This window comes from Oryzias latipes, chromosome 1 (genome assembly GCF_053564925.1).
Source record: "Oryzias latipes strain Hd-rR chromosome 1, Olatipes_Hd-rR_3.1".
NCBI lineage: Eukaryota > Metazoa > Chordata > Actinopteri > Beloniformes > Adrianichthyidae > Oryzias > Oryzias latipes.
The window spans coordinates 32,284,227-32,308,655 of record NC_136237.1 but is presented as its reverse complement, the minus strand read 5'-3'; the positions used below and the strand labels follow the sequence as shown (position 1 = coordinate 32,308,655).

At 39.6% G+C, this 24,429-nt stretch overlaps 1 protein-coding gene across 31 annotated transcripts in view; it reads right to left on the bottom strand.

The window, feature by feature from the left end:
- Positions 1 to 2,938: 2,938 nt before the first annotated feature.
- Positions 2,939 to 24,429, bottom strand: part of ptprdb (protein tyrosine phosphatase receptor type Db) — a 227,028-nt gene continuing 205,537 nt past the window's right edge. For 18 of the 31 annotated variants that reach the window (XM_023956020.2, XM_023956048.2, XM_078945240.1 and 15 more), the window contains 11 exons: positions 23,842 to 24,017; positions 20,920 to 20,943; positions 18,536 to 18,655; positions 17,072 to 17,226; positions 14,416 to 14,701; positions 11,596 to 11,774; positions 11,379 to 11,505; positions 10,391 to 10,516; positions 10,157 to 10,311; positions 6,169 to 6,304; positions 2,939 to 6,090 (listed from right to left, as the gene is read on the bottom strand). In XM_023956020.2, coding sequence (XP_023811788.1) covers positions 6,022 to 6,090; positions 6,169 to 6,304; positions 10,157 to 10,311; positions 10,391 to 10,516; positions 11,379 to 11,505; positions 11,596 to 11,774; positions 14,416 to 14,701; positions 17,072 to 17,226; positions 18,536 to 18,655; positions 20,920 to 20,943; positions 23,842 to 24,017 — 1,553 coding nt within the window. In that variant the 3' untranslated portion in view covers positions 2,939 to 6,021. The remainder of the gene's footprint in view (positions 6,091 to 6,168; positions 6,305 to 10,156; positions 10,312 to 10,390; positions 10,517 to 11,378; positions 11,506 to 11,595; positions 11,775 to 14,415; positions 14,702 to 17,071; positions 17,227 to 18,535; positions 18,656 to 20,919; positions 20,944 to 23,841; positions 24,018 to 24,429) is intronic. The other 13 variants (XM_023956040.2, XM_023956052.2, XM_078945282.1 and 10 more) reach the window with 1 other exon arrangement.

Sequence of the window (24,429 nt, the reverse complement as noted above, 5' to 3'; positions counted from 1 at the left end):
GTCCGAAGAATCAATTTTGGCTGGTAAAGAAGATCATTTTTTTTACTTCAAAATTCACAGAAATTGAGATTTTATAACAAAATATCAAACAATGGGAAAAATCTAAAAAATCAAAAACACTCACAAACCCACCAGCGAGTTACTTCGATCTTCTCATTGAAGATTTTTAAGGACGCAGCTTTTTTTTGTCCTTTGTGTTGCTAATCTTTACCTCCATCAGAACAATCCCAATCTCTTGATTGGACAGGTTTATTGACTTTTTTCATAGATTATTGCTAGATCATGTTTAAACTTTTGGAGCGAGACTCTGCTGTTTTTGTGCCAAACCACACTAACAGCAGGAGCATACAGGAAACTGTTGTTACTTTATATGACCCAAAAAAAAAAAATAAGGAATCCAAATGTATTTTCCAGTAGGGTCCCATTTCTAAAGCATTCAATTTGGGTTGAAGTTTATGTTATAAATCTTTTTTGGCATACAAATTATCCTCTTCTTGGTAAAAAGTAGACCTTTTGGGTAATATTTGAGTAAATAACAACATTGGAAGGGGCACAATATTTTTATTTAGTATTTTTGATGCTATAATCAGACAAATTTGAGACATTTACCCTCATACTTGTTGGTTAAAAGAATGCCTTGTTTGTGTGTGTGTGTGTGTTTGTCAAAGTTGTCATTGTCATACAATGCCGTTGTGGAGAGGAACAGATCAAAGCTTCTTCCTGTCAGCATGCAGCACTCTGACATCTGAGACCGCACTCTTGTTAATTTTTAATGGCAGGTTTTGTTCTGCTGTCTAGTAAGCTGTTAAGAGGAGCTAAAATATTCAGGCCTTGAAGTGAACTGGAAAGACACACGAGATGATCAGAAATGCAGATTTGACTCAAATATGTCAAAAATAAACCTTTTATTTGTCCTCACTTTATCCCACAGTTTAGGTACAAAAGATGCTTAGTTTTGTTTCAATTTAGAAAAAAAATAAATACTAAACAATTGTTTTTATCTAAGAAAAAACGTCAGAGATAATGTTTCCCGGTATGAATAAATAAAAGCACATTAAAAACACTGATATCAAGTTTAAAAAAAAAATCATTTTATCAAATTGTCTCTGTGATTTCTCCTCATTGTTTTTCTTGTAACTGTTTCTCTGTCATTCAGTTCGTTTTTTTGTTGTTGTTCCGGATCGACTTCCTCCTGCTACCCGGAGGTCACTGACGTAAATCGCACGACGAGTTGGCCTTGGACTAAAATGAATTTGAAAGGTAATTGCATTTTGAAGTTTTTAAGCCACTTGACACAAACCTCTGAGTCATTCAGCAACAAAAACCTCAGAATAAAACAAGAATGGTTGTACTTACCGCATGAAGTAAAAGTAAGACTTTAGCTCCATAGTGTTCATATTTCAACATGGAGGAAATTACTTAATAAATAAAACATTAAAGTCTACTAAAAATTGGTAAAATATTACACATTTTTAACCCTTCTGCTATCTTAGATGATCCCACCCTTACATTGACGTGTTCTCCCTACCATGACAAAGGTGGATAAAGGTGGAAAGATTTCATGTAATCCATGGACACCAGTGAAGATCACAAATCATTGAAGAAAAAAGGTTCAGAGCACTGTCTAGTGGGTCTAGATGACCCAACTCCCAATGGTAAAGTGCCTAGGATAGCACAAGGGTTACATTCTGTTCTATATGAAGTATAAAATAAAATAATTGTGTAATTTGATAAATATTTATTAGAAATCTGCAAAATTTGAAAAACTATTAAACACTATACACATCCTTTTTGTATGTTCAAAAATGGTTATTTAAGGACTTTGTCCATAAATCAATCTAAGTGGGTGGGATTTGCACACCTTTTGGCTCATTTTTGATTAGTTTTTACAGACACCTGCTTATCCTTTGTGCTATCTTATGCACTTTACATTTGGAGTTGGGTCATCTAGACCCCATAAGACAGTGCGCTGAACCTTTTTTCTTCAATGATTTGTGATCTTCACCGTTGTCCATGGATTACATTAAATCCTCTTCACCTTTATCCACCTTTGTCATGGTAGGGAGAACATGTCAATGTAAGGGAGGGGTCATAGGATAGCACAAGGTTTAATACTGTTAACCTGTTAGTTAGAATCTAAAGTTTAGACCAAATACATGGAAAATGAGTTGCTTTTATTTGGTTTTAAAGACCCACTTCACCCACTGACAATCTTGTTTCATCATGTTCTAGAGGTAACTCAAATTTGCATTTCTGAGTATTTATTTATTCAAATCATTGTGAATCAGGAGCACACGCAGAAATACAGTAAAAAAAAAAGCATATTAGTGACGCAGAGAATGCGCTGGGCGGGCCACAAGCTTCCTGCTTTGAGCAAGAGGGAAAAGGGGGCGGGGTCATCCCTTGCCAAACACCCCACCCACAACAAAAAAAATTATTTATAAGCTACTGCTCATTAAAAACCTATTCACTAACTGGTTTTGCCCCATGTCTTGTAATTAAACTTCTATTTTTCAAAAAATGTTTTTTTCTATAAATTCTGACTTGGATTTTTTTAAGGTTAATCTTTTGGGAATAAATGAAATGTTAGTGAAGTTATATGTAAGATTGTAAAAGTATTTTTAGGATTATATTAAATATTCAAAATCAAAAACATGAATTTTCTTTATAAAGGCAATTGAGTAATTCTATAGTCTTAACATGACTTTAAAAATGTTTCATTTACTAAACATGTTTGCCAATTTTACTTAGGATTTTCAATGCTATTTCCTTTGACTAAAATAACTCAAATAGCAAGAGACAAATAGCAAGTTCTATGCAAAAAAATAAATACGTAATAAATCAGAATGTGGTAAACACGCCAAGAGTCAGTATCCAGCGTCAAAAAATTCCTTCTCATTTCTTCAATAATCTTCAGGAAGGACAGAATCGGCAGCACTTATTTCACTCGAGTTTATTTGTAACAAATGAAACTTGTGTCAATAAAGAACAGAATTCTCTTTTTTTTGTCATTTTCACACGCTCCGAGAACCAATGTAAGAAAATAAAAAGCACTTGCTGAACTCAGAGCTGAAAAAACAACAAACAAACAAAAAAAAAACTTTACATATACAGACCAATTGGAGGTAACTGACCCAAGTAACACACCATGTTTTATACAATTTTACAAACTCCAGAGTTTCTCCATCTACATGATACATTTGGGAATAAAACAGGGACACGTTTTTGTGAAACTTGCTCGTTTGTGGTACAACAAACCCACAATGTGATGTATTGCACACACAGCTGTGCCATAAAACTGTGATTTCAGGTGCATCCTCTTGGTATATCACTCTGTATATCTAATAAATTTCTCTTTGTTCCTTAACTCTACATAAAAATTTTTATATTCATATTTATGCACTGCAATTACTCTCTGTGGTTTGTGTTATTTACATAGACACACTCTTGTGAGCATGTGGAGTTCAAGTAAGACTCCTTTTGGGGATGGCCTATCCAAGATAAAAGGATGCTAGTATTAGTGCATAGTACAAAGAGAAAAAGTGCAAGTCTTCCCATAACCGGCGTGACCAAACAGGGGCATCTCAAAAGTGGTTACCATGCATACAAAAAACAGCTCTAACTGTGACGAGTTGTCGTACATCCCTCATGGAGTTGATGGGTATAAAAAAAATGCTTTATGCCCGTTTTGCGTTGTTAGCACCAAAACTTTCCTTATAACCTCTGTTGTTGCCGGAAAAACACAAACAAATGACATCAGACTGCGGGACACAGGTAAGCTGCTTGACTGAATTTAGGTGAACTGACTTTAAGTTGAGTTCAAACTTTGCCTTTTTTTCGGATTTCTGCATAGCCGAGCAAGAAACAACCTTGACTGAGCTACGTAGTTGCGAAAGGGGGGCCAAAAATTAAAAAACTGAGGTTTTTGCATGAGAAAAACAAATACACATTTAGATAAGTAAAAAAAATAAAAATAAAAACTCACTCAGATGTCTTGCTTTGAAACCATTAACAAACCTAATCAACAGCTACTAGAGTTTAATTGGTTTTGGCTCTGCAGCCAACGAAAAGCCTTCCTTAAAAAAAAAACAACAACACAAAAGAGCAGGAAACACCCTTTAGGTCACTCAACAGAAATTATGTCCACAAACATTCGGATTACATGTACCAGCACGCATACGGAAAATACACAGAAAAAAGCCTTTTTTAAAGTAACTTTATCAAAATAGGCGTTTAATATAAGGCACTAGAAATCTAAAATAAAAAAAAAAACACTTAATAGATGCTGTTCTGAAATATGAGTTCAATCATTTGCTGCTTGCTGTGACATACCCAAGAATGAGATCGTCTACTGTGATAAAAGATCCAGAAAGGAGTTTGTTAGGACTTCATCCTCAGCCCGGATACCATAAACGCAGGAAAAACGATTCTTGCTATCATCATCATCATCATCATCATCATCATCATCATAGTGGTGATTAACTGCAGTTAGTGACTTGACACAAAAATATATAATACATCTACTTATTGCACACTGAATCAGACAGAGAAGAGTTTACGGTGAGCATTCCAGTGAGAAACTTGTCTCAATGCCTGACCTTTCACCCTGCGAGCCCCTTATTTGTGTGAATCCCTTCCTTTCTCCCTCGTGTCAGACATTTTTGTGAAGCTTATCTGGACTTTTAACCCTTGTGCTATCCTAGGCACTTTACCATTGGGAGCTGGGTCATCTAGACCCACTAGACAGTGCTCTGAACCTTTTTTCTTCAATGATTTGTGATCTTCACTGGTGTCCATGGATTACATGAAATCTTTCCACCTTTATCCACCTTTGTCATGGTAGGAATAACACGTCATTGTAAGGGTGGGGTCATCTAAGATAGCACAAGGGATAAATATGCTTCTCATTTGCGTGCAGACTGTCTGCACTTCCCGTCAGGACACAGGCAGGCAGGAGGTGGTTGTTGGGACTTTTCTGGCATCATAGCGAGAAGGTTCTAAGTCCTGTACGCATGCCAGAAGTGCGACGAGGTGGGGGTGAGATGCTGCGAGGGAGCGTTTGTCCTAAAACGGTGAAAATACCACACTAGATTTGATTGTACACTTTTAATCTCTTATAAAAAATGGCTACAGTTCATTGGATGACACAGGAAACAAAGCCTTACTCTTGTGTGGTCTGTGGGGGACAAAACGACAAATTGTGCCCACCTTAAAAAATAGTTGCGGCTTACTGAAAAATAAAAAAATGATTTTATGGTATGCATTTTTCACCTCTGCCATGCGTCCCTTATTTCAAATCATAAAGCGTAAGGTTGAATCGGTGGAGTTTATCGCTGTATGGTAGAAATTTCACCTTTTTTCCCGCCAAACGTTTTTGTTCAAAAGAAACAAAAGTCTGTTTCCAAAATGATCCAGAAAGAAACAGAAAGCATGACCCTGTGGTCTTTTCAGTGTCTGTGTCTTTTAATACTGTGTGCTCTGTGCGCTCAGGCTGACGTTGGCAATTCTGCGGTGCTGAAAAGAATCCGCTCCATCGGTCGACCGGGTCTCCGATCAAATAGATTCTGCCTCGAGTGTTCCCATGATATAAAAATCCAAACTCCCGGTGACGGAAAAAGTCTCGTAGCTCAGTCCCGTGTTTCGTTAGGTTATGCTACACTGGTGGACGAGGTGAGGCTCCACACCCAAACAAAGGGATCCAAGTGCCCGAAAAAAAAGCACAAAAGAAAAGAAATCTATACTCAATTGAGTATTCTGATTGAAACGGGTGGTTGAGTTCTCCAGACAGGTGTGTTTGTTTGGGCTGAGAGGGGCGGGGAAGGACCCCTCCCCACCTTTGTCAAGCAGGTATGGCTCAGTTAGAGGTGCTGTTTCTGGGTACGGGATAAGCCGGTGGGCCCCCTTAACTCTGCATGTGGTTGGTGTTCATGCACACATCACAGCCTAGTGCATGTATTCAGGTTGTGTGTGACACTAAGAGGAAGCACTAGGTTGAGTGTGGCATGACAGACGACCGGGTTTTTATGTTGCATAGTGGTCAAAGCTTCCTAGGTACTCCAAACTAGCCCTGTAGCAGAATTGGTACTGGTCCTGAAAGACAGAAAAAAGAGATTTAAAGACAGGGAGATGGTATTTTTGTCCAGAAAATGAAAGATTGAGAGATATGACCTCTGTCTGAACCGTGGCAGGTCTTTGAGTGCGCAGCATCTTAACGGTCTGGAAGATGTCCACTACACCTTCATACCTCATCCTCTCCAGAACGATGCTGAGGGTGATGAACACTCCGGTCCTTCCTACTCCAGCACTGGGGAAAGATTGTTTCAAAATTATTTTCTAGCAGAGAGAAAAAAAGAATGAATAAACTGGTACTGAAAAGCAACTGGGTACTAAGTTATTTAACCAGTAATTAAAAAAACACAAGTGTTTTAATTTCTTGCATAAAAATAGCTCATTTTAAACTTTGATCAAATTCCCAGCAAGCCGACAAAGAAATAGAGATTTCTGGATAATAATCTTTTAAAAATCCACTCAGATTTTTTCTGATCTATTTTAAAGTTCTCATACTGGTCTTTTAATTATGATTATAAAATTAAAAAAAATTGGTTGTTTTCTAGGAAATAGTTTCTGCAGAGCGGCAGGATTTAGTTAGAAACAAGCCTCTGAGTTGCAGGCGGGACCATTTCTGCTATTTTACATGCTCTCCTGCTAGTTTGCAGCTCCTCACAAAAATGGTGACAAATATTGGAGCTATCCAGTTTCTAGCCAGATACCAGCTCGAACGAGGAAAACAAAGACCTACATGGATCTAGAATGGAGCAGAGCAGGGAGCTTGTGACCCAGCCAGTGTATTTTCTATGTCACAGCTACAAGCTTTTTCCAATGTCATTTTTTCATCTGCTCCTGTTTTACAACAATTACAACAAAGGAAAGAAATGAAATGCAAATTTGAGCTTAGTTTTCATTATAAATGTCCTCCATCTTCAAAAAAATGCCAAAAGGACGTGTTAAAAAAATCCAAAACACTGTTTTCATTGGAATGGGTCTTTAAAAACACACCCAAAATTAAGCTGCTATAAATATAAAAGGAACTTTTGTTTTCTTGTTTGTTTAGTATAATATTTTTGTGAGTATTTTGTCCTTTGTTTTACTTTGTTCAATCTCAGCTGTGTTATTTTTGGTTCTTGTCCTGTTCTGGTTTCAGTTTTTTTATCCCCCATTAGTCACTTCAGGTTGTTAATTATCCACAGTGGTCTTCATTAGTTAGTGATTAGAAAAGTCTGGTTTCCAGTTTACCTGCACTATTTTGTTGAACCCATCTTTGTGCACCGCAAAACAGGTCACTTAATAAATAAGTCAAAAAATTGTTACCCCCTTGGCAAATTTTCTTTAAATAATTAAAGAATCCACCAATGGAGTAAAAAATTGGTCTGGCCGAGAATTTTTATTTTAAGAAAAGAAATTCCAGTCACTGAGACATGTTTTCTCAAACTTGAAAAGAAAACTTCTTCTACTATTGAAAAACTTTAGTAATAAAACATTCTTTTTCTTGTAATACAGAAAATAAGACAATTTTCAGTTTTTCCAATGTGAGTTAGTTCATGCTCAAGTTTGTTTTTTAAACTTTAAAAGCCCTGCTCTTCTGCAACTTTGGCTCCCACACTTCAGTTGAAGGCCTCCATCATTATAATTCATTTCCAGGACTGAGGCAGACATTAGAGAAATATTCCAAGCTGATCTATCTGTTCTGATCAATACATTGAAAGTTACATCAATTTACAAGAAATGCGTGTCAGTAACCTCAGAGTCTGGACAGACGGTTTCCTCTTTTAGGTCATTCACAAGGACTGGATCTTCAGATAAATATGACATTTTTGTCCAAAAAATGTGTTAATTTAACAGTTAATCTCTAAATTTGGTTTCATATAGTAAACATGGCTTGCATCGACTTTCTTTAATGTTTGCACATCAATAAGCGATGCTTCCTTAAGTCCCGATAAAGTTCCAGTAGACATACGGCTGCCTCAGCGTTAAGGAGCTGCTCTGACTCTCTGTTTTATATATTTGGATCTGCGAGCTGTTTCCAGATTTATGACGAGAACACAATCTGGCTCACATCTTTAAAAATATTTAGTTTTGTTCTGTTTTTCCTCCGAAGGCTATGAGGCTCAAAACTGCAGGCAGGCTGATTCACGAACTCTTTGTTTTGGATCCGTTTCCTGGTTGTGTGTGCAGAAAAGTGGCTCAGTGAATGAGCAACTGGTTGGCAACATACGACCCTCATTGTATAAACTGAAATAAATACTGGTTGCAAAAGGAAAATCTCAGTAACCTATAGGTTCAGGCAACCTTCGCTGCTAAATCGCTGCTTTAAAATCACCTTAAAAAGTTTTGTCTTCTTCATCTTAGATTTAGTTTTTAAAAAAAAAAATCTTAAAGATCCACACTGAAAACAATATGTTTTAGGTGTTTTAACCTTTTTCTAATGAGGGAGGAAAGATATAAAGAAAATTAAGCTACTTTTGTCACGCTTTCAACCCTGTGGCTTATTCAACAATGCGGCTAATTTATGCCTTTTTTTTATGAAATTTTTTCTAACGACCGCTAGGGGGCGCTCGAGCAGAAAGCTTAAGAGCGAGAAAGGGGGAATTCGGTATTTGTGTCGAGGAAGACGCAAGTTTAATGTAAATGAATAGCACAAACAGACCCTTATCATGGAAAATGCAAGAAGAAATGGATATGATGCAGCTTTCAAGTTAAAAGCAATCGTTAAAAGCAGTGTGAAAAAATCCACAATCACCAACGGGTTTGGAAAAGCTGGTCTGCTGCGTGACGGAGAGGACAGCACAAGCTCAGGAGTGAATTTACCTCAGGATGAAAGTGACACTGACAGCGACAACGAAGGAGACACTGAGAGAGAGTGTGTGGCGAAGAATATCTGATGCTATTCCAATCCGACACTGAGGAGGAAGACTTCCATGGTTTCAATGCACAGGAGGAAGTGGAAGAAAGCTCTCAGTGACTTTTACGTTTATGTTTTTTAAAACAGCCCTGTTAGCGCTGTGTTACGGTGTGTCACTGTTGTGAAAGAAAACATCCGGCACATGCACTGCGCTTGCCTCTGCGCCGCACGCGCCTATAAGTTACTGCTGCTCTCAGTGACCTTTTTTTTTCTTTTCTCTCACTCTCAGTGACTTTTACCGGTATGCTTTTTTAACCAGCCCTGTTACTACCATATTGCTGCCGTGTTACTGTCACAGGCGGCGGTTTTATCACATACACATCCTCCTTCTACAACACGTTTCAATGTGGGCCCAACGGCTTATAGGGAGGTGCGGCTTATCCTTTAAAAATGTGATGGGTGCGGCTTATAAACAGGTGCGCTCTATAGTCCGGAAATTACGGTATTTCTTTATTAAAATTGTTGTGAATCAGGAGCAGACGAAAGAAAATGCTGTTTCGAAAAGATAGTACTTATGAAGTCGAAAATACAATGGGTGGGCCACAAGCTCCCTGCTCTGCTCCCTATATACATTTGAAGATCCATGTGGATCCACTAGATCCCTGTACGTCTTTGTTTTCCTCGTCTGAGCTGGCAGCTGGCTCAAAACTGTACGGCTGGATACCTCCAAAATATTGCTCGCCATTTTTGTTGCACCGATAATGTCACGTTAGAGGTGCATGGGACTGTAAGCTAGAAAGAGAGCGTGTAAACAGAGAGCTCTCAGATATGGGTGACAGGAGCAGGGGGTGGGGAGGTGGTTTCTCAGCGCCAGCTTTCCCACCAGCAACTAAGAGGCGAATTTCTAATAAACAACTGCTTCTCTGCAGAAACTATGTCCTAGAAAAGAATACAGCTTTTTTTTCCTGTTCAAGCTAAAAACAACATAATTAAAATAGCTCAAATAATGATCGAAATATACATTTAAATGTCAAATGAAGCTTAATAATAAACACGTTTCCAGATGTAGTTCCTGCTGTAGAAACAAATCAAAGTCTCATGTGGAGTTTTTGGTTTTTTTCCGCTCCACACTGTTCTGTTCTGGCTTCTCTTGTAGATGCAATATGGATTTTTTTTCTACAGCCATTTGTTTCTGGCAGGTTTACAAACATGAATGTTGAAAGGGGTTACACTTTTTACAGGTCAGCTGCGACTCACCTGCAGTGCACGGTAATTGGCCCGTCCTGCCCAAACTGCTCTTTAGTTTTATGCACCTGCCCAATAAAATCTATGAATCCCTCCCCTGACTTTGGCACTCCTTGCTCTGGCCAATCAGTAAACTGGAACTGGCGAACCGTGCGTGACTGGCCATCCTGAAAGGAAAGAAGGGAGTTAATCTTTCAAAATCCCAAAAGATCAAAGTAGTCCAAAAGAGCGCATCAGCAGACTCACCCTGGCATCAGTCACTTTGAACTCTCGCAGGATGTACTGAGGCATGTTATACTCCGCCATGGGATCCACCACGAAGTACTGGTATCTGGCCGAGCGCTCCGCAGGCCAGTACTGGTGACACTTCTCCTGCAGAGGACAGCACACTTCGGCTCAGAGCGCTGTTTTTTCACTCTGAACAAACTGAGTAAGAGTCATTTCAGGCGTCTTCATTACGAAAATGTCTTTTTCACTTGCAAGGTTCATTTCTCATTTAGGGCCTATTTTGTGGCAGATGAGCTATGACTTTCATGAACAATAACCGTGCCGTGTGCACAATCAACAGTCACTATATTCAAACATTTATCACATTCAGCTTGAGTCTCATTTTGGGTTCAATATCATCCACAAAGCGCTCATATTTAGTCATAAAACAATCGTTTTGGGGTTTTCTTTCTTTTTCTGCCACACCTAAAAAGCTGTATGGAGACTCTGAAGGAAGACTGCAGCTTCAAAATTATGATCCAATAATCAACATCCATGATTAAAACTTACTAAATGATTCATCCAATAGCGATGAAGTAATCTAACATAGAAAAATTATCTTTTTTCCCCATCTTTTTTTCCAAAGGGGAGCTGTTAAGGCCAAAATTTCAAAAATGCTGTGCCAAAGCAACATTCTAGTACAAATCCAGCAAAAACATTACTTTAATTTAGTCCACCAATAAATCAGAAATTCCAGGATTTACTTTTTGTATTTACAATAAAACAATCATCTATTGCATGAAATGTTTCATACAAATCACTTTGGTACTATCATATACAGAGGAATTGCTAGGTTTATATAAGTTTTTAAAATGAATTTCTTTTAAACAAACATCCCAGTTTGTACAACAACATAAAACTTCTTTTGGCTATCGTCTACAAGCTCTAACAGCAACAGATTCTTTAATTGAACAATTTTTCCCACACGTTTGGCCTGATTGCATAAAAAAAACCACGTCAACCGTACCCGTCCCATTTCTCTCAGCTTGGTTAGCATGACAACTATGGTGGAGTTGTGCTCCCACAGCATTCTCCAGTAGTCCTCTGTGGTCTCAGCCAGTGGGCCTTGAGTTGCTATATAAGCTCTCTGCTGCCTACAAAAACACAAACACATAACAAGTGTTAAAATGAACAAATAAATGAACAGACTTCCTCTTTAACATTTCACTCTAGTTTTTTCGCGCCTGTATCCGTCGATGAAGCTGGCGTTGATGTAATCCGAACCCTCCACTCCTCTGATTGGCTGCAGACACACACGTGTGGTCTCGTAGGGCATGATGTTGACCAGCCGGTTCTTGAACTTGTTACATGGCAGATTGGCACTCACGAACCGTGACGTGTGAGCCTTGGCACTGGCCAGACGCTGGAAAACATTTGACATTTGGACGTTAGAGGGTACTTGAGGAAAGATGCATTTAAAGTAAAAAAAAAAACACAACAAAAGTGCTCTATGGTTTTATCAAACACAAAAGAATAAGAAAGTGTCTGGTTTTATTTCTTTGTTAAATGAGCTAAAAACTGTTGGATATATTATTTTTATAGTATTATTAACTTTATACTAAGTGGTGGCTTCAGCGTTACATTTAAGAAGGATTTTTTAATTAATTGGTTTTGATTTCTTTTTTTCAATGACCACATTTATTTATTTAGTCATACATTTCATCAAAGTAAATTATTGTTTTAATGCATGAATGATGCTCTTAAGTCTAAATTGATTTGAAAAAAGATTTTCCTCCAGTTTAAAAAAAAATTTTTTTTTTTAATATCACAGTCTTTCTAGCTGTGATGAGAATTCCGACTTCTAGTTGAACCTTACGCATGTCAAAACTCACTAAATGTATTTGCCACCAGGCCCGGTGTTTTTCACTGCCAGACAAGGGGAATTGGAAAATCGGTTAACAAGGCAGGCCTGAAGGTATTTAGCCAGACAACTCCAATTGAATAAACAAAGTGGGGGCGACTCAGAGGGATTGGGGCGGCAATATGGAAAAGAAAAAGAACATAATAAGACGGACAAGACGAGCAGAAAATCAAGAGTCGGGCTGCAGGAAACCACAAGGCCCCGCTCTGTCTCAGTCACATATGCAAACCACACTTGATCCAGCGCAATATGCATACATATATTTATAGAGCAGGCAGGAGGTGAGCGGATACACTCTCCTGAAACTCTTGACCGCTGAGAGACATGGCTTAAAAGGAAAGTCAGAACAACAGAGAATAAGCAAGAAGTAACCGCAGACTGAAGAGAAACAATGAGCTCCCACGAGCCGATCTGAGGCTAACGCAGAGAAGCAGCTGGAAAATCCCGTCGATCGGAAATATGTCTGGGTATCAAGAACTCCAACATCAACAGTGTCAAATTCGTCGCAACTTTTGACCTGAATCCGACTTGTTCTATAAACAAACGGCAGAGTTTTACGTGTGGACGCCTTCTTTGAGCTCCAGGAAACAAAAGCATGACCTGTGTGAACGGGATCCCTCTGGCTGCTTTTTCTCACTTTTGATTCAACTTTGTGTGGTTTTCAGGCGAGTTATGCGAAGCCAGACCGCTTCGAGAAATTTCACACACTTCTGGTGTTTTGTTAATGAAGCTGGAAGGTGCTCCTCGAGACAGCGGCCCGCAAAATTCCACGAAACGCCATGTTTTGGATGATCCTGGCATATGTTTCACATCAGCACATGACTCAAAGAGAAAACAATCAAGTTATGGCTCGATCGGTTGTCATTGGCAGTAGACTACTATGAAAAGAGGAATGCTGGGTTAAAGGCTAAAGGAAATTTCTTGGGTCGCCTGGAGTGTTGACTCTATCTACCCTCTGAGAGTTTAGGCAAAGATTGTGTAAAAACTCTGTGGCAAACGTCACTCAGCCAGACCGGCCAGGTCTGAGGAGGCCTAGTTTGGTGAAAGCAAACAAAGGAAAGGCAAAGTAAAGAAAGTCGGATCTTCTCAACAGGAATTCTGATTATCTCCATTGATCTTTTAGAAGATGACATTCAAGATATTTTAGTAATCTGCTATATTTAGTATTTCTATTTTATTTTATGTGTTTTATTGTGGTATCTGTATCATTTTCCTGCACTCATATAATCTCACTTTAGATTCAGTTACTCTTGAAACCTAAAAATATGTGCATTTATAACAATTTTTGCTTGTAAAGATTGGAAGAATTTCTGACCAATCAGCATCAACCTTCATGTCCATGTCTGTGATTGGCTGGCTTTTGTCTTGGACCTTTGAGTCCTGCTCTGTTTCGAGTGCAGAAGAGAGAGGATTTCTCTCGAGTGAAAATTGTTTTGATTGTATTTATTTTAGAGTTTCAAGTGCAAAATACTTTTTTGAGCACACAATTTTTTTTTGTTTTGCGCTCAAAACAGTGAATGTTATGCTTGGAATAATGGCAGAAAAAATCCCTCAATAAGAGAGACTCTCTACAGAGATTTGAGAGAACAAAAAGTGGTGATATAAAAGATAGTTATCCGAGCGACTGTGGAAAACGGGAAAGGTAGGAAGAAAGCAAGAAATTTGTTGGCTCACTTCCAAGAGTGCGGGAAAAAAACAGGAAAAAGAAGAACAGAATCAAAGCTAATTAAAAATTTGATTAACCCTTAGATGACCCCACCCTTACATTGACGTGTTCTCCCTACCATGACAAAGGTGGATAAAGGTGGAAAGATTGGCATCTAAGTTTGTTACTGGCCTGGCAAGCATGAGCATCTATTACATTTGATTTAATTTAAGTCACAGTTAAAATTGTCATTACAATTCTTTCACATCTTTGTCTGGGACAACACCCTCTTTAATGATGCTTTCAGAGTTTTAGCAACAACTTTCTGTTGTTGAACGCTTCTGACCTTCTGCAGCCCAAACTTGAGCTGCTATTGTACAAATGACAAGCATCATTGAACCTCTAAGTGCCTGGAGAAAAAGGGAAACGTGCATCTTTTCCATATAGGGACAAGACAAGTGCTACCTTGTTTTGCTGCTACAATCCAGCCCTTCTCACCTTGAACTCCAGCTCCATTCCTGTGACATTTTCTCCAGGCTCGATCTGTGTCAGCCTCTGGATGTAGGAGTACAGGTTTCTAGCGGGAACCTCCGTGTTGCCGCAGGTCACGGCCTCCAGCACAGCGTCATGGATGAAAATGTACTGGTCCTCAGTCTGGACCATGTAGTTCCTCTGTGAGCGCATTAGCGTGACATGGCCGTAGACGTCGATGGTCTTTTCATGCTTGATGCGCTCTGTCATGGCGTCGATAACGATGAAGCAGCCCGTGCGACCGACTCCAGCACTAGGATGAGATCAAGGGAGATTAAAAACGGGGTACACATATTAGGAAGACCACATAAAAAAAGGGGTGTGAAGAGTCATTTTCCTAAGTGTCCGCTATCGCTTTACAGCTGATCTGGACCCTGCAAACCATTAACTTAAATCACCTAAGTGTTGCAAAGATGCCCCGCCAGCAATATTTCTAACAAGTGACACCAGCAATGACTCAGCACTTTTATTGCACCGGTATCTGGAAGATAATATCCACATCGGCATAAAATCCAGAAATACAATCCATGAAGGTGCTCACCCAAACACTTCACATTTTTGCTCTGTAAGTCCCTGACTGATGAGATGACCTGACCAAGCGGGACTGTACGAGTGAACAGAAAACTCTTTGTTTAAAGTCCCACGTCGATCGTCTTTTGATCCATTTTAAAAGCTTCATACTTAAAAGCGTTGGTCTTTTAAGTATGATTAAGCTGTTTTTAGTCTAAATCTAAAAAACTTGTCGTTGTCTCGGACATAGTTTCTGCAGTGTGGCAGGAGTTAATAAGAAATTCACCTCTGAGTTGCGGGCGGGACCATTGGTAAGGAGCTACTCCACTGAGAGATCTTTGTTTACACTCTCTCCCGCTAGCTTACAGTGCCTCACACCCGGTGTGAGGGACTGTAAGCTAGCGGGAGAGACAAGGAAAACAAACGGACGAGGAAAACAAAGACATACACGGATCTATGTATCTCCAAGTGGATCCACCAGAATGGGGCGGAGCTGAGAGTTGTGGCCCGCCCAGCGTGTTTTCTATGTCAAATATAGCGTTGTGTTAGGAATGGCATCCAGTGTATAACTCTCTGCTAGACCGAATGTGCGGATCAGTGAAAGCCGAGGGGATGTGCTGAAAGGTAAAGAATAATCTTGGTCGAATTTAGGCAGAGACTGTGCTGATGTTGTCGGTCATAAATAACCCCCAAATCAGTCATCGTCATTCGAGGAGAAGGTTTGCTGCAGTTCAGCAACCCTGCAGTTGTCGATTTCATCAGTGAGCAGATTAGGATATTAGACCGTCAACATGGTTACAGAATGCATGAGAGGTGCACACTGGAAGAACTGCATGCTACTCATGACTTGGTCTATTATCACGAGAAAAAAAAAGTGTTCTCTCATGATAATGCGATAGTAGGCGGCGTTATTGAAAAAAAATTAGAAAAAAAGCAAGATGGGAAGTTCTCAGTTTATGTAATTCACAACAATTTGAGTAAAGAGATACTCAGAAATGCAATTTTAAGCTCAATTTTCATCAGAAAAATGGCAAAAGAATATGTTAGAAACACCAAAAACAGCGTTTTTAATCAAAGTGGGTCTTTAAACTCACAACATTTAGCACATGTGTGTTCGTGGGAATCAGATTGTTTCATACAGAGGCTGGATGGAAAATCATGACAGAATTTGTGGCAATAATTAAATTTGATCTATAATCCTGTTAGATACCTTGCAGACAGAGGAGATTAGGAGGAGCTGTTTTTCCTGCCAACCTCCAGTCTTCGTCTTCCGGTGTCTGTAAGTACCCATCCAGCACTCTCACACCACACTCTCCCTTTCTGAACCTCTTTGAGACTCCATTTCATCCCCACCTCCAAAGAGCTTCTCTTTAATTCATCATTTTCATTCACCGTGCCCTGGATTTGACCCGACACCTTCTCTATCATTCTACACAAATTTCCTCCCCTCGCTCTGCACCCTTCCGGCTTCCTTGCTCTCGATCTGTTCTCAACCCAGTTTTTCTTCTGCTTCTCCGCTCCCTGCTCATGCATACCCCCTAATTCTTTCTCCAGAGAGCTCCAGCTCTCCTATTTCCCCCCGTTTTTCTCACTTCTAAGAGCAAACTAGCTTCAGTCCTGGAGCTCAGCACCGTATTAAGACAGTAAATATAGGTTTTCTGAGTCTTTCTACTTCCAACATGCATGCTTCCTGCTCCACAGATGGTATTTTCATTTAAACACACATTCATAAATCCAACTCTTCCTAACTCTAACAATGAAGTGTCAACTGTGAAAGCTAATCTTGGGAAAATTTTAAAAATGATGGATGTTGTTAGCAAAGTATGCGGGTGTGAAAGGCAGTGAGGGTGGTTTGAGGTTTGAGCCATGGCAGGCCAGTCTTGTTTTTGTTAGGAACAATCTTAAACCTATGGCCTGGGACTGAATGTTGATCTTCCCACACTTTTTCACAAATACTGCCAAGAAAAACCCCAAATTACACTCAAGTATTTTGAGGATCAAATTTAATTCCTTTTGGCTCCTCTGGATTGATATTAGGGCGTTGTTTTTTTTCCTTCTTTTTGGTCCAATCAGTGATGAGAATGGAATGTGTTGAGCAGAAACACCGACTAACCTGCAGTGGACAACCATCGGGCCTGCGTCTGGAGGGTTGCAAGCCTTGACCCGGCGAAGGAAGGCCAGGAACGGGGTGGGGTGTTCGGGCACCCCGTGATCCGGCCAGGCTGTGAATTGGAAATGACGGACCTCACGCTTCTCATTGGAGCCGCTCTGGATGAACAAAGAGACAGAGAAGTAGTCACGAAGCGTGGGTGGGTCTGGATATTTCTTTAAAAACCAAAAACACCACTAAAAAAACAGAAAGAAAAAAATACAAGAGGGGTTTTTTGAATACAGTTCTCATCTTTATAATGGTTTTCTCATTTTTAAAAACAAAAAAAGGACATGTCACCACATCCAAAGCAACTTAAAAAAACCAAACAGATTAAAAACCTACAGGGAGCATCTGTAAGCAATCAATCTCTATAGTATTCCACTATTTTTCTTGTCAACAAAATCTTTTTCAACAAAAAAGCTAATCAGAAGTTGGCTCTTTTGAGAAGTTTCCTGATGTGGACTTTTTCCTGTTAGCTCACAGGAAAAAGTTTTCTGGAATCCCACAGGTCACAGCATTCCCGCGGGATTCCCATTGGATTGGAGTTGTCTCTGCCATTAATCACAGGCCCGGGACGGGATAAAATTCTTACAGGAGCAGGAATCAACCGATAAGAATGACGACAAAAAAAGTAGTACAATTACATGAGATGTTTTACATAATGATTAAATAAAGACAAAAATATAGAAGAGAGGGACAGGGGTGGGTTTATTTTGAATGGGAGTGGGATGGGAGTGTGAGTCAGATCACCAGGAGCAGGATGGAACAGGATTATTTTTCAAACTTTGGTGTAGGAGCGAGACGGTACAGGAATAAAAATCCACCTGCAGTTTGGACACAGTCTACCCTACTGGATGACTTTAGCTGTGGATGTCCAGTCGCATCTTTGGGAGAACCTCCTGATCTCCCAAAGCTTGTTTCAACTCCTGTTAAAAGCCAACAGCCAACTCTTGCTTGTTTCCGCTTCCCCCATGTTGAGTTGGGGCAGTAGCCTAATATGTCCACATAATTTCTGACATAACTTCGATGCCAACTCACCTCCAATCAGATTTCAATCTCTAAACAGCATCGATAGTTAATCTAATGACTTTATTAAGTCAGTCCTGCTGATATTCAGGATCAGGGTTCCCTTCAGCTTTTAGCCTGACACAGACTCTTTAGAGTACTGAATGAAGGACGGACAGTTTTTCTGATGACTAAAAAAGTTCCACTTGACTTCCTGTAATACATCCGTTCAATAGACATCAACACCTTCATGCCTCCGTGATGCTTGAAACATGGCTAGTTGGATTCTTTCAACAAGCAAAATATAGATGATCAGAAGCCATATTTTACTCCATCCAGCTTTTAATGTGACAAATCGCCGAGACCAAAATGACTGTAATAAACCATCTATGTTTTACATCACCACACAGAACACTTTACCTTGTAAAGAGCAAAGGTCCTGACAGAGTAAGTGGCTAGTTCCACTGTGTCCAGCAGAGTGACCTGGATGAGGCCGTAGGTCTCTGTGCCTCGAGTCGGCCAGTACTGATCGCACTTCACCTGCAGGCGAAAAGGGGAGAAGCTGAGCAGTTTGCATATGAGTGTGAGAGTGTGTGTACAGATTTGTGGAAGCAGAGGAAGACAGAGCGGAGAAGGGTGCAAGTGCAGAAACAAAAAACAAATAAATAAATAAAGAAGAGGGGAGTGATGAGGTAGATCAGTGACAGAAGTGATGTTCAGTACATGTGCATACTTGGACAAGAGTTTTGACACATTTGCTGGGTAAAAAAGTGACTAAAAATAAAATATTTAAAATGTTCAGCTTGGTATTCTACTTTTTTTCCTTAAACTGTGTCATATTCCATGCTTAAAAAAATGCTTAATAAACTTTGGTAGAAGATCAAATCCCAGCATCCTCTACCACTAAAACACTATTTGTAGTTCATCAGTTCAGCCTGCAGGACCACAGAGGAGGGAAGGGAAGAAAATCCCAGAAGAGATAAAAGAAGAGAAGAGGGTTGTGGCAGAATCAGGCCAAACCAAACGCTACGCGCTGATCCCTCCAGCCCTCACATCAAAGACAGCAGGAAGCTCCGCTCAGCTAGCTCTGCATTCCACTGCTCCAGACTGGGGATTAAGCATTTTGGCCTAGGACGCTCAGGCTGTAATTACGGCTTTCCAGCTGTTGTTTTCCCAGCAGACCTTGAAAGACTGTAAGGACAGAAATGGTCGACCACGTAGGGGGGCCCAGTAACTGCCAGTGATTTGACAGGATTTCAGAACACGCTCGGAGTGAAAAGCTTCATAATTTACTGATTTATGAGCTAACAGCACGACCATGGTGTGATTTGTCCTAAAAGGAAGGATACTGGCAAGATTACCACTGTGGAACCATCTGTGTTCATCTGTGCTTTTAATGGCTAAAAACATAATGGCATAAATGTTTAGACGTGGTAAATGAGATTAAATTTTTTCTGTGCACGCATGAAACAGAGGCGTGCAGCAGGGAGCTACGGTGGCCCAGAAGTCAAAACCACATCAATTAATCCTTACTCTACCCCAAAACATTTAAAGATCACAAGGAAAAATACAAATTAATGATAAAATATTTTAAAAAACATTACATTTTAGAAATCAAAACAAGATTCAAGAAACCAGTTCCAAAAAAAGCAGCCCCCCCCCACAACACAATCCAAAAAAATTAACAACATAAAAAGGAAACATGTCAGGAAACAAAAATTGTTTCTAAAAATCACGGTAAAAATAAAAAAAATTTAAAAAGGAAGCCGAAAAAATAGAGTACTATGGGACATTACTGATTGAATGATGATGTTTATTCACCTTTTCAACCAGAAGTTATTCTCATGGCAATACCCAACATTTGTTTAAAGTCCCACGCAAACCATCTATTGTAAACGTATTCCCAGAGCAACCCCGCCCCCCTTCATGTCACCAATAACTGAGTGGTCCCTGTTTACATGCTCTCCTGCAAGCCCCTCACACATCCAACTTAACTTTTCCGGTGCAGCAAAAATTGTTGCACTATTGGAGCGGATTTGTGATGTACTTTCTACGTCACAAATACGATCTTTTTCAAAAAGAATTTTTCTGTCTGCTTCTGCAAGATTTGAATCAAAACATACTCAGAAACACAATTTTAAGCTTAAGTTTCTTTAAATATGCCCTCCATCATCTCAAAAACAAATTAAAAACACAAAAAATATGATTTTCATCGGAGTGGCTTAAACGTTATCCAATCAGTGATATCCCATAATCCCTACCTTTTCTGGTTTCGTATTAACATTTTTTTTACATTTTATTTTAATTTCTGGAATTTAATTTTGCTTTCTCAACTTTTTTATGTGATGGTTAATAGAATTTCTTATTTCTAAAATGTGATGTCTTTTAAAAAAGTTGTTTTGCTGTTTAAAATGTCCTTGTGATCTTTAGTATGTTTTTTGTATTGAGTGATTTCTTGATGTGATTTGGACTTCAGGGCCACCGTAAGGATCAGACAGGTGAATGCTTTTATTGTGGAAAACTCGGCTAAATGTGCAGTTTTAATCAACAACTGCAGCTCAAAAAAAGAGAATAAAGCACTCCATAAAGTGCATTTTAAAACCTGGTGGACAATGTGAACAATCGTTTTTCGAATTACATCTCACTTTATGCAGTAGGTATTGATTACATATCTCTATATATGTATCTAATAAAAAAAAGGAGGGAGGGGGTAAATACAGGATAAAGGGTAAGGAATGAAACATGGGAGGTCAAGGTTGCATTTGAAAAAAGGATTAGCAAAAGGAGAGAAAGAGAGGTCTTGCCTTAGAGAAGAAATAAGAGGGCATCTGAGGGTCAGAGAGACACAACAGAGACAGTTGGAAAAGGTCGAGAAGGACACAGAGATCGAACAAAAAGCACTGGTTAGTAGAAGAAAGAAGCAAAGGATGGGAAGAAAGGATCATTCTCTGGAAAGAACTCTGGAAATAATTGGTTAGCACTTAATCACGATTCATACCTCAAGCCATTCCTGTTCATTTCATACTGACATGACATTCTCATTACGCCGGATTTTTACTCAAGCGCAAATTCTGTTAGCGAAAGAGAAATGCCTCGAAACCAAATGACTTTCTAATTCATTATCGACCCGGTTTAGCAGCGTCTCTAATCCTCTAAGGCTTGGCTCACCAGTATGTGCTTTTCTGTATTGTACAATTTGGTTCTGATCAACTATGTGAAGTGCTCCAAAAGACCGCTGTAAAATAACTACTCCATTTGACAGAATAAACCTCTTTGAGTTTAGTCTCTGATAAGTGTTTTAGCTCCCTATTGTCCGTGCTGATCTCAAACTGTTGTCCTGTTCCAAAAAAAGCTTTTTCTGCTTTGAATCTGTAATTTTCATCCATCAAAGTTTTCTTTTTGCTTTTAATTGTTTAGGAAAACTGCTTACCTCTCTATTGCATATTAGACACAGGGAAAAATTGTATATAACATTTTTATTAAGACGTTTTGCGGGTATGAGGCGGACATCCCACAGGGAGATTAAAGCTGGTGTCGGTGAACAGAGCTGCAGTTTAGGAAGCATCAAAAGTTGATGTGAAAAGCTCTGATCTGTTAACCCTGGAGGGGCTTGAGCTCATTTTACAAGCCAGTATAATCTTTTGTAGATTTTATAGCTTGGCTCACTTAATAAATACGTCTTAAAGACTCACTCTGATTATCTTTTGATCTATTTTAAAAGCTTTCCCAGTGGTTTTTAATGATGATTAAGCCATTTTTAGCCAAAATCAAAAAAGCTGTATTGTTTTTTAGAACATAGCTTCTGCAGAGCAGCAGGAGTTCATCAGAGTTGTGGGTGGAACCACCTGGGCGGAGCAACCCCACCACCGTTCCCCTCCCAATTGGTCAGAGCTCATGACAGAGAGCATGTGGTCCGCCCACCATAGTTTTGACGTCATAAATACGATTTCTTCCTGCTCCTGATTCACAATGATTTGAATAATGAAATAGGGTTGGGCGATGTCCCTTAAATTGGCCATTGACGATGTTTGCTGTCAACCATCGGGATGGACGATGACATCGTCGGGGGGGGGGGGTATTTGTACATTTTTCGTTCTTATATAACTGCTATTCGTTTTTTTGCTTTTTTCATTTTATTTCCCAACTAATGACTAATCCGCGATGATCCAGTATAAACTGACGGAAGTGACTTTAACAAAAAAAGTAACAAACAAAATAGAAAAGAAGTAGTCCGCTCCCGCACTTCCGGGGGAGTGCGGATTTACAGCTTTGTGTTTGATGGGAAGGGGGGGGGGGTACATGAGCGGTATGTGTGGGAGATTTAAGACTGCGATCCGTCCCGCAGCTCTAGGGGTACATGCAACCGAACTCAGAACCGGGTCTAAAAGTGTGTGTCTGAGCACAGCTCGGATCGTCAGCACACACAGCGGTTTGAGCTTCAAAGCAGAAATGTCGCTCAGTCCTTTAAACATTCAAACAATCACGCGGATTTGTGTTTCCAGTCGTGTCCCGACTAAATAAAGGCTGATGTTATTCTTACATGTTTACGTGCAGCCAGCAAGCAGCACCACCCAAAGCTAATGTTGTTAGCCCGTGTTAGCATACTGCTAATTCTGGCTTCGTTCAGAAAAAGCACTGACCACACGGATTAAAATTCAAATGATGAGCGAACAGGTGTTTCATAATAACCGTAACATTATTAAAGGCACATTTAGAAGATCATCTCGTATTTTACCGAGTTGACATGTCAATGTATATAGCCGCTCGGCGCTGTTTAACAATGTTTTGTATTGAATAGTTACATTCAATAAAGTTTGAAAAAAAAAGCCGCTCGGCGGAGTTTATATCCTTCCGTTTTTCAAACCCTACTGCGCATGTGCGAATGATTTATTCCGACGGAAAGTGTGACCTTAGTGAACGTTTTTATATTCTGAAAACATTTTTCTGGGCCCATCTACACGGTTGGATTCTAATCCGACTGTTGATCCCATCAAGATATTTTGTACATGTAACCGCGGCTTATGGTGTCGACGCGCAACGTGGCGGGGGTGTGGCATCACGATGGTGGTCTCTCCATCGGGATGTCAGTCACCCATCACAACCCTATAATGAAATCTTCAAAAATGATATTTTCAGCTCAATTTTCTTTATTTACGTTCTCCATCAATAGGCAAATGTCAGAAGAACAAGTTAAAAACACCAACAACACCATTTATATCAGAGTGGGTCATTAAATAAGGTGAGTCAAGGTTTAATTGAATATGTTATCTTGTGATTAAACTCTAAGGGGAGTGAAAACTTAATGTTTTGGATCTAATAATACTGCTGCTAGTTATTTAGATAATGAAAAACTGGCTAAGTGCTTCTTCTTTTTTGTTTTTAATTAATTGTTTTTTCCAGTTTTGTATTATTTTTTGTTGATTTATTTCCCTAAAAGGCGCTTCAGTTTGCCAAGACTTTACTAAATTGCTCTAAAAAATCAATCGATTGGTTAGGGTTCGGGTCATCAATCCTCCATATACTTCCCTTTATCTCATCATTGTCATCCCAGCACTGGTCACTCGACTATATTTCCGCATTTCTAAACTTAATTTGACTGATTTCCGTCCTTTTCCAGGTAAATCCAGAACATTTGGCATTAATTATGGCTTCCAATGAACCTACGCGCAGCAGAAGAGCGGAGATGAGCGATTCTCCCCGTCTGCCAGCCCATCGCACTTTCTTACCCGTGACTTCTCCTCCAGCTTGGTCATCATGATGATGTTGGCTGAGTGCTGCTCCCATACCATCCTCCAAAAGTCCCCAAAGGTCTCAGGCAGGGCACCCTGCGTGGCGATGTAAGCATTCTGTCGGCGGTAGCCATCGATATAGTTTGCATTGATGTAGTCACTGCCAGGGACGCCTGCATAAAGAGAGAAGCAGGTCATGCAGGTAGAAATGAGATGAAAAAAATGCAAGCAATTAAATAAAATAAAAAAATCTAACAATCGGGTGTCCATATGAATCCCTGTAAGTTTCTTTGCAACTGAATGTCAATGGTTTTAATAACAAAGTAAAAGGATTTATTTAAAACTCTAGCACTCTGACAGAAGGTTTATGTTAAAGTAATAAAGGGTAAGGATCATCTGAGGTCATGGTGGGAAGATTAATGTTTTCATGGGGGCCCAGTAGTGTTGGATTGTTCTGTCGTCTTGTTTTATTATGCATGCTAAGACGATCATGGGCCTAATCTCAGTTTACTCTCAATGTGTCGCTTTGAATGGCAATAGGACTGTAAGGCCATCTCTGTGTAAGACTCTGCTGACACTGCTTGT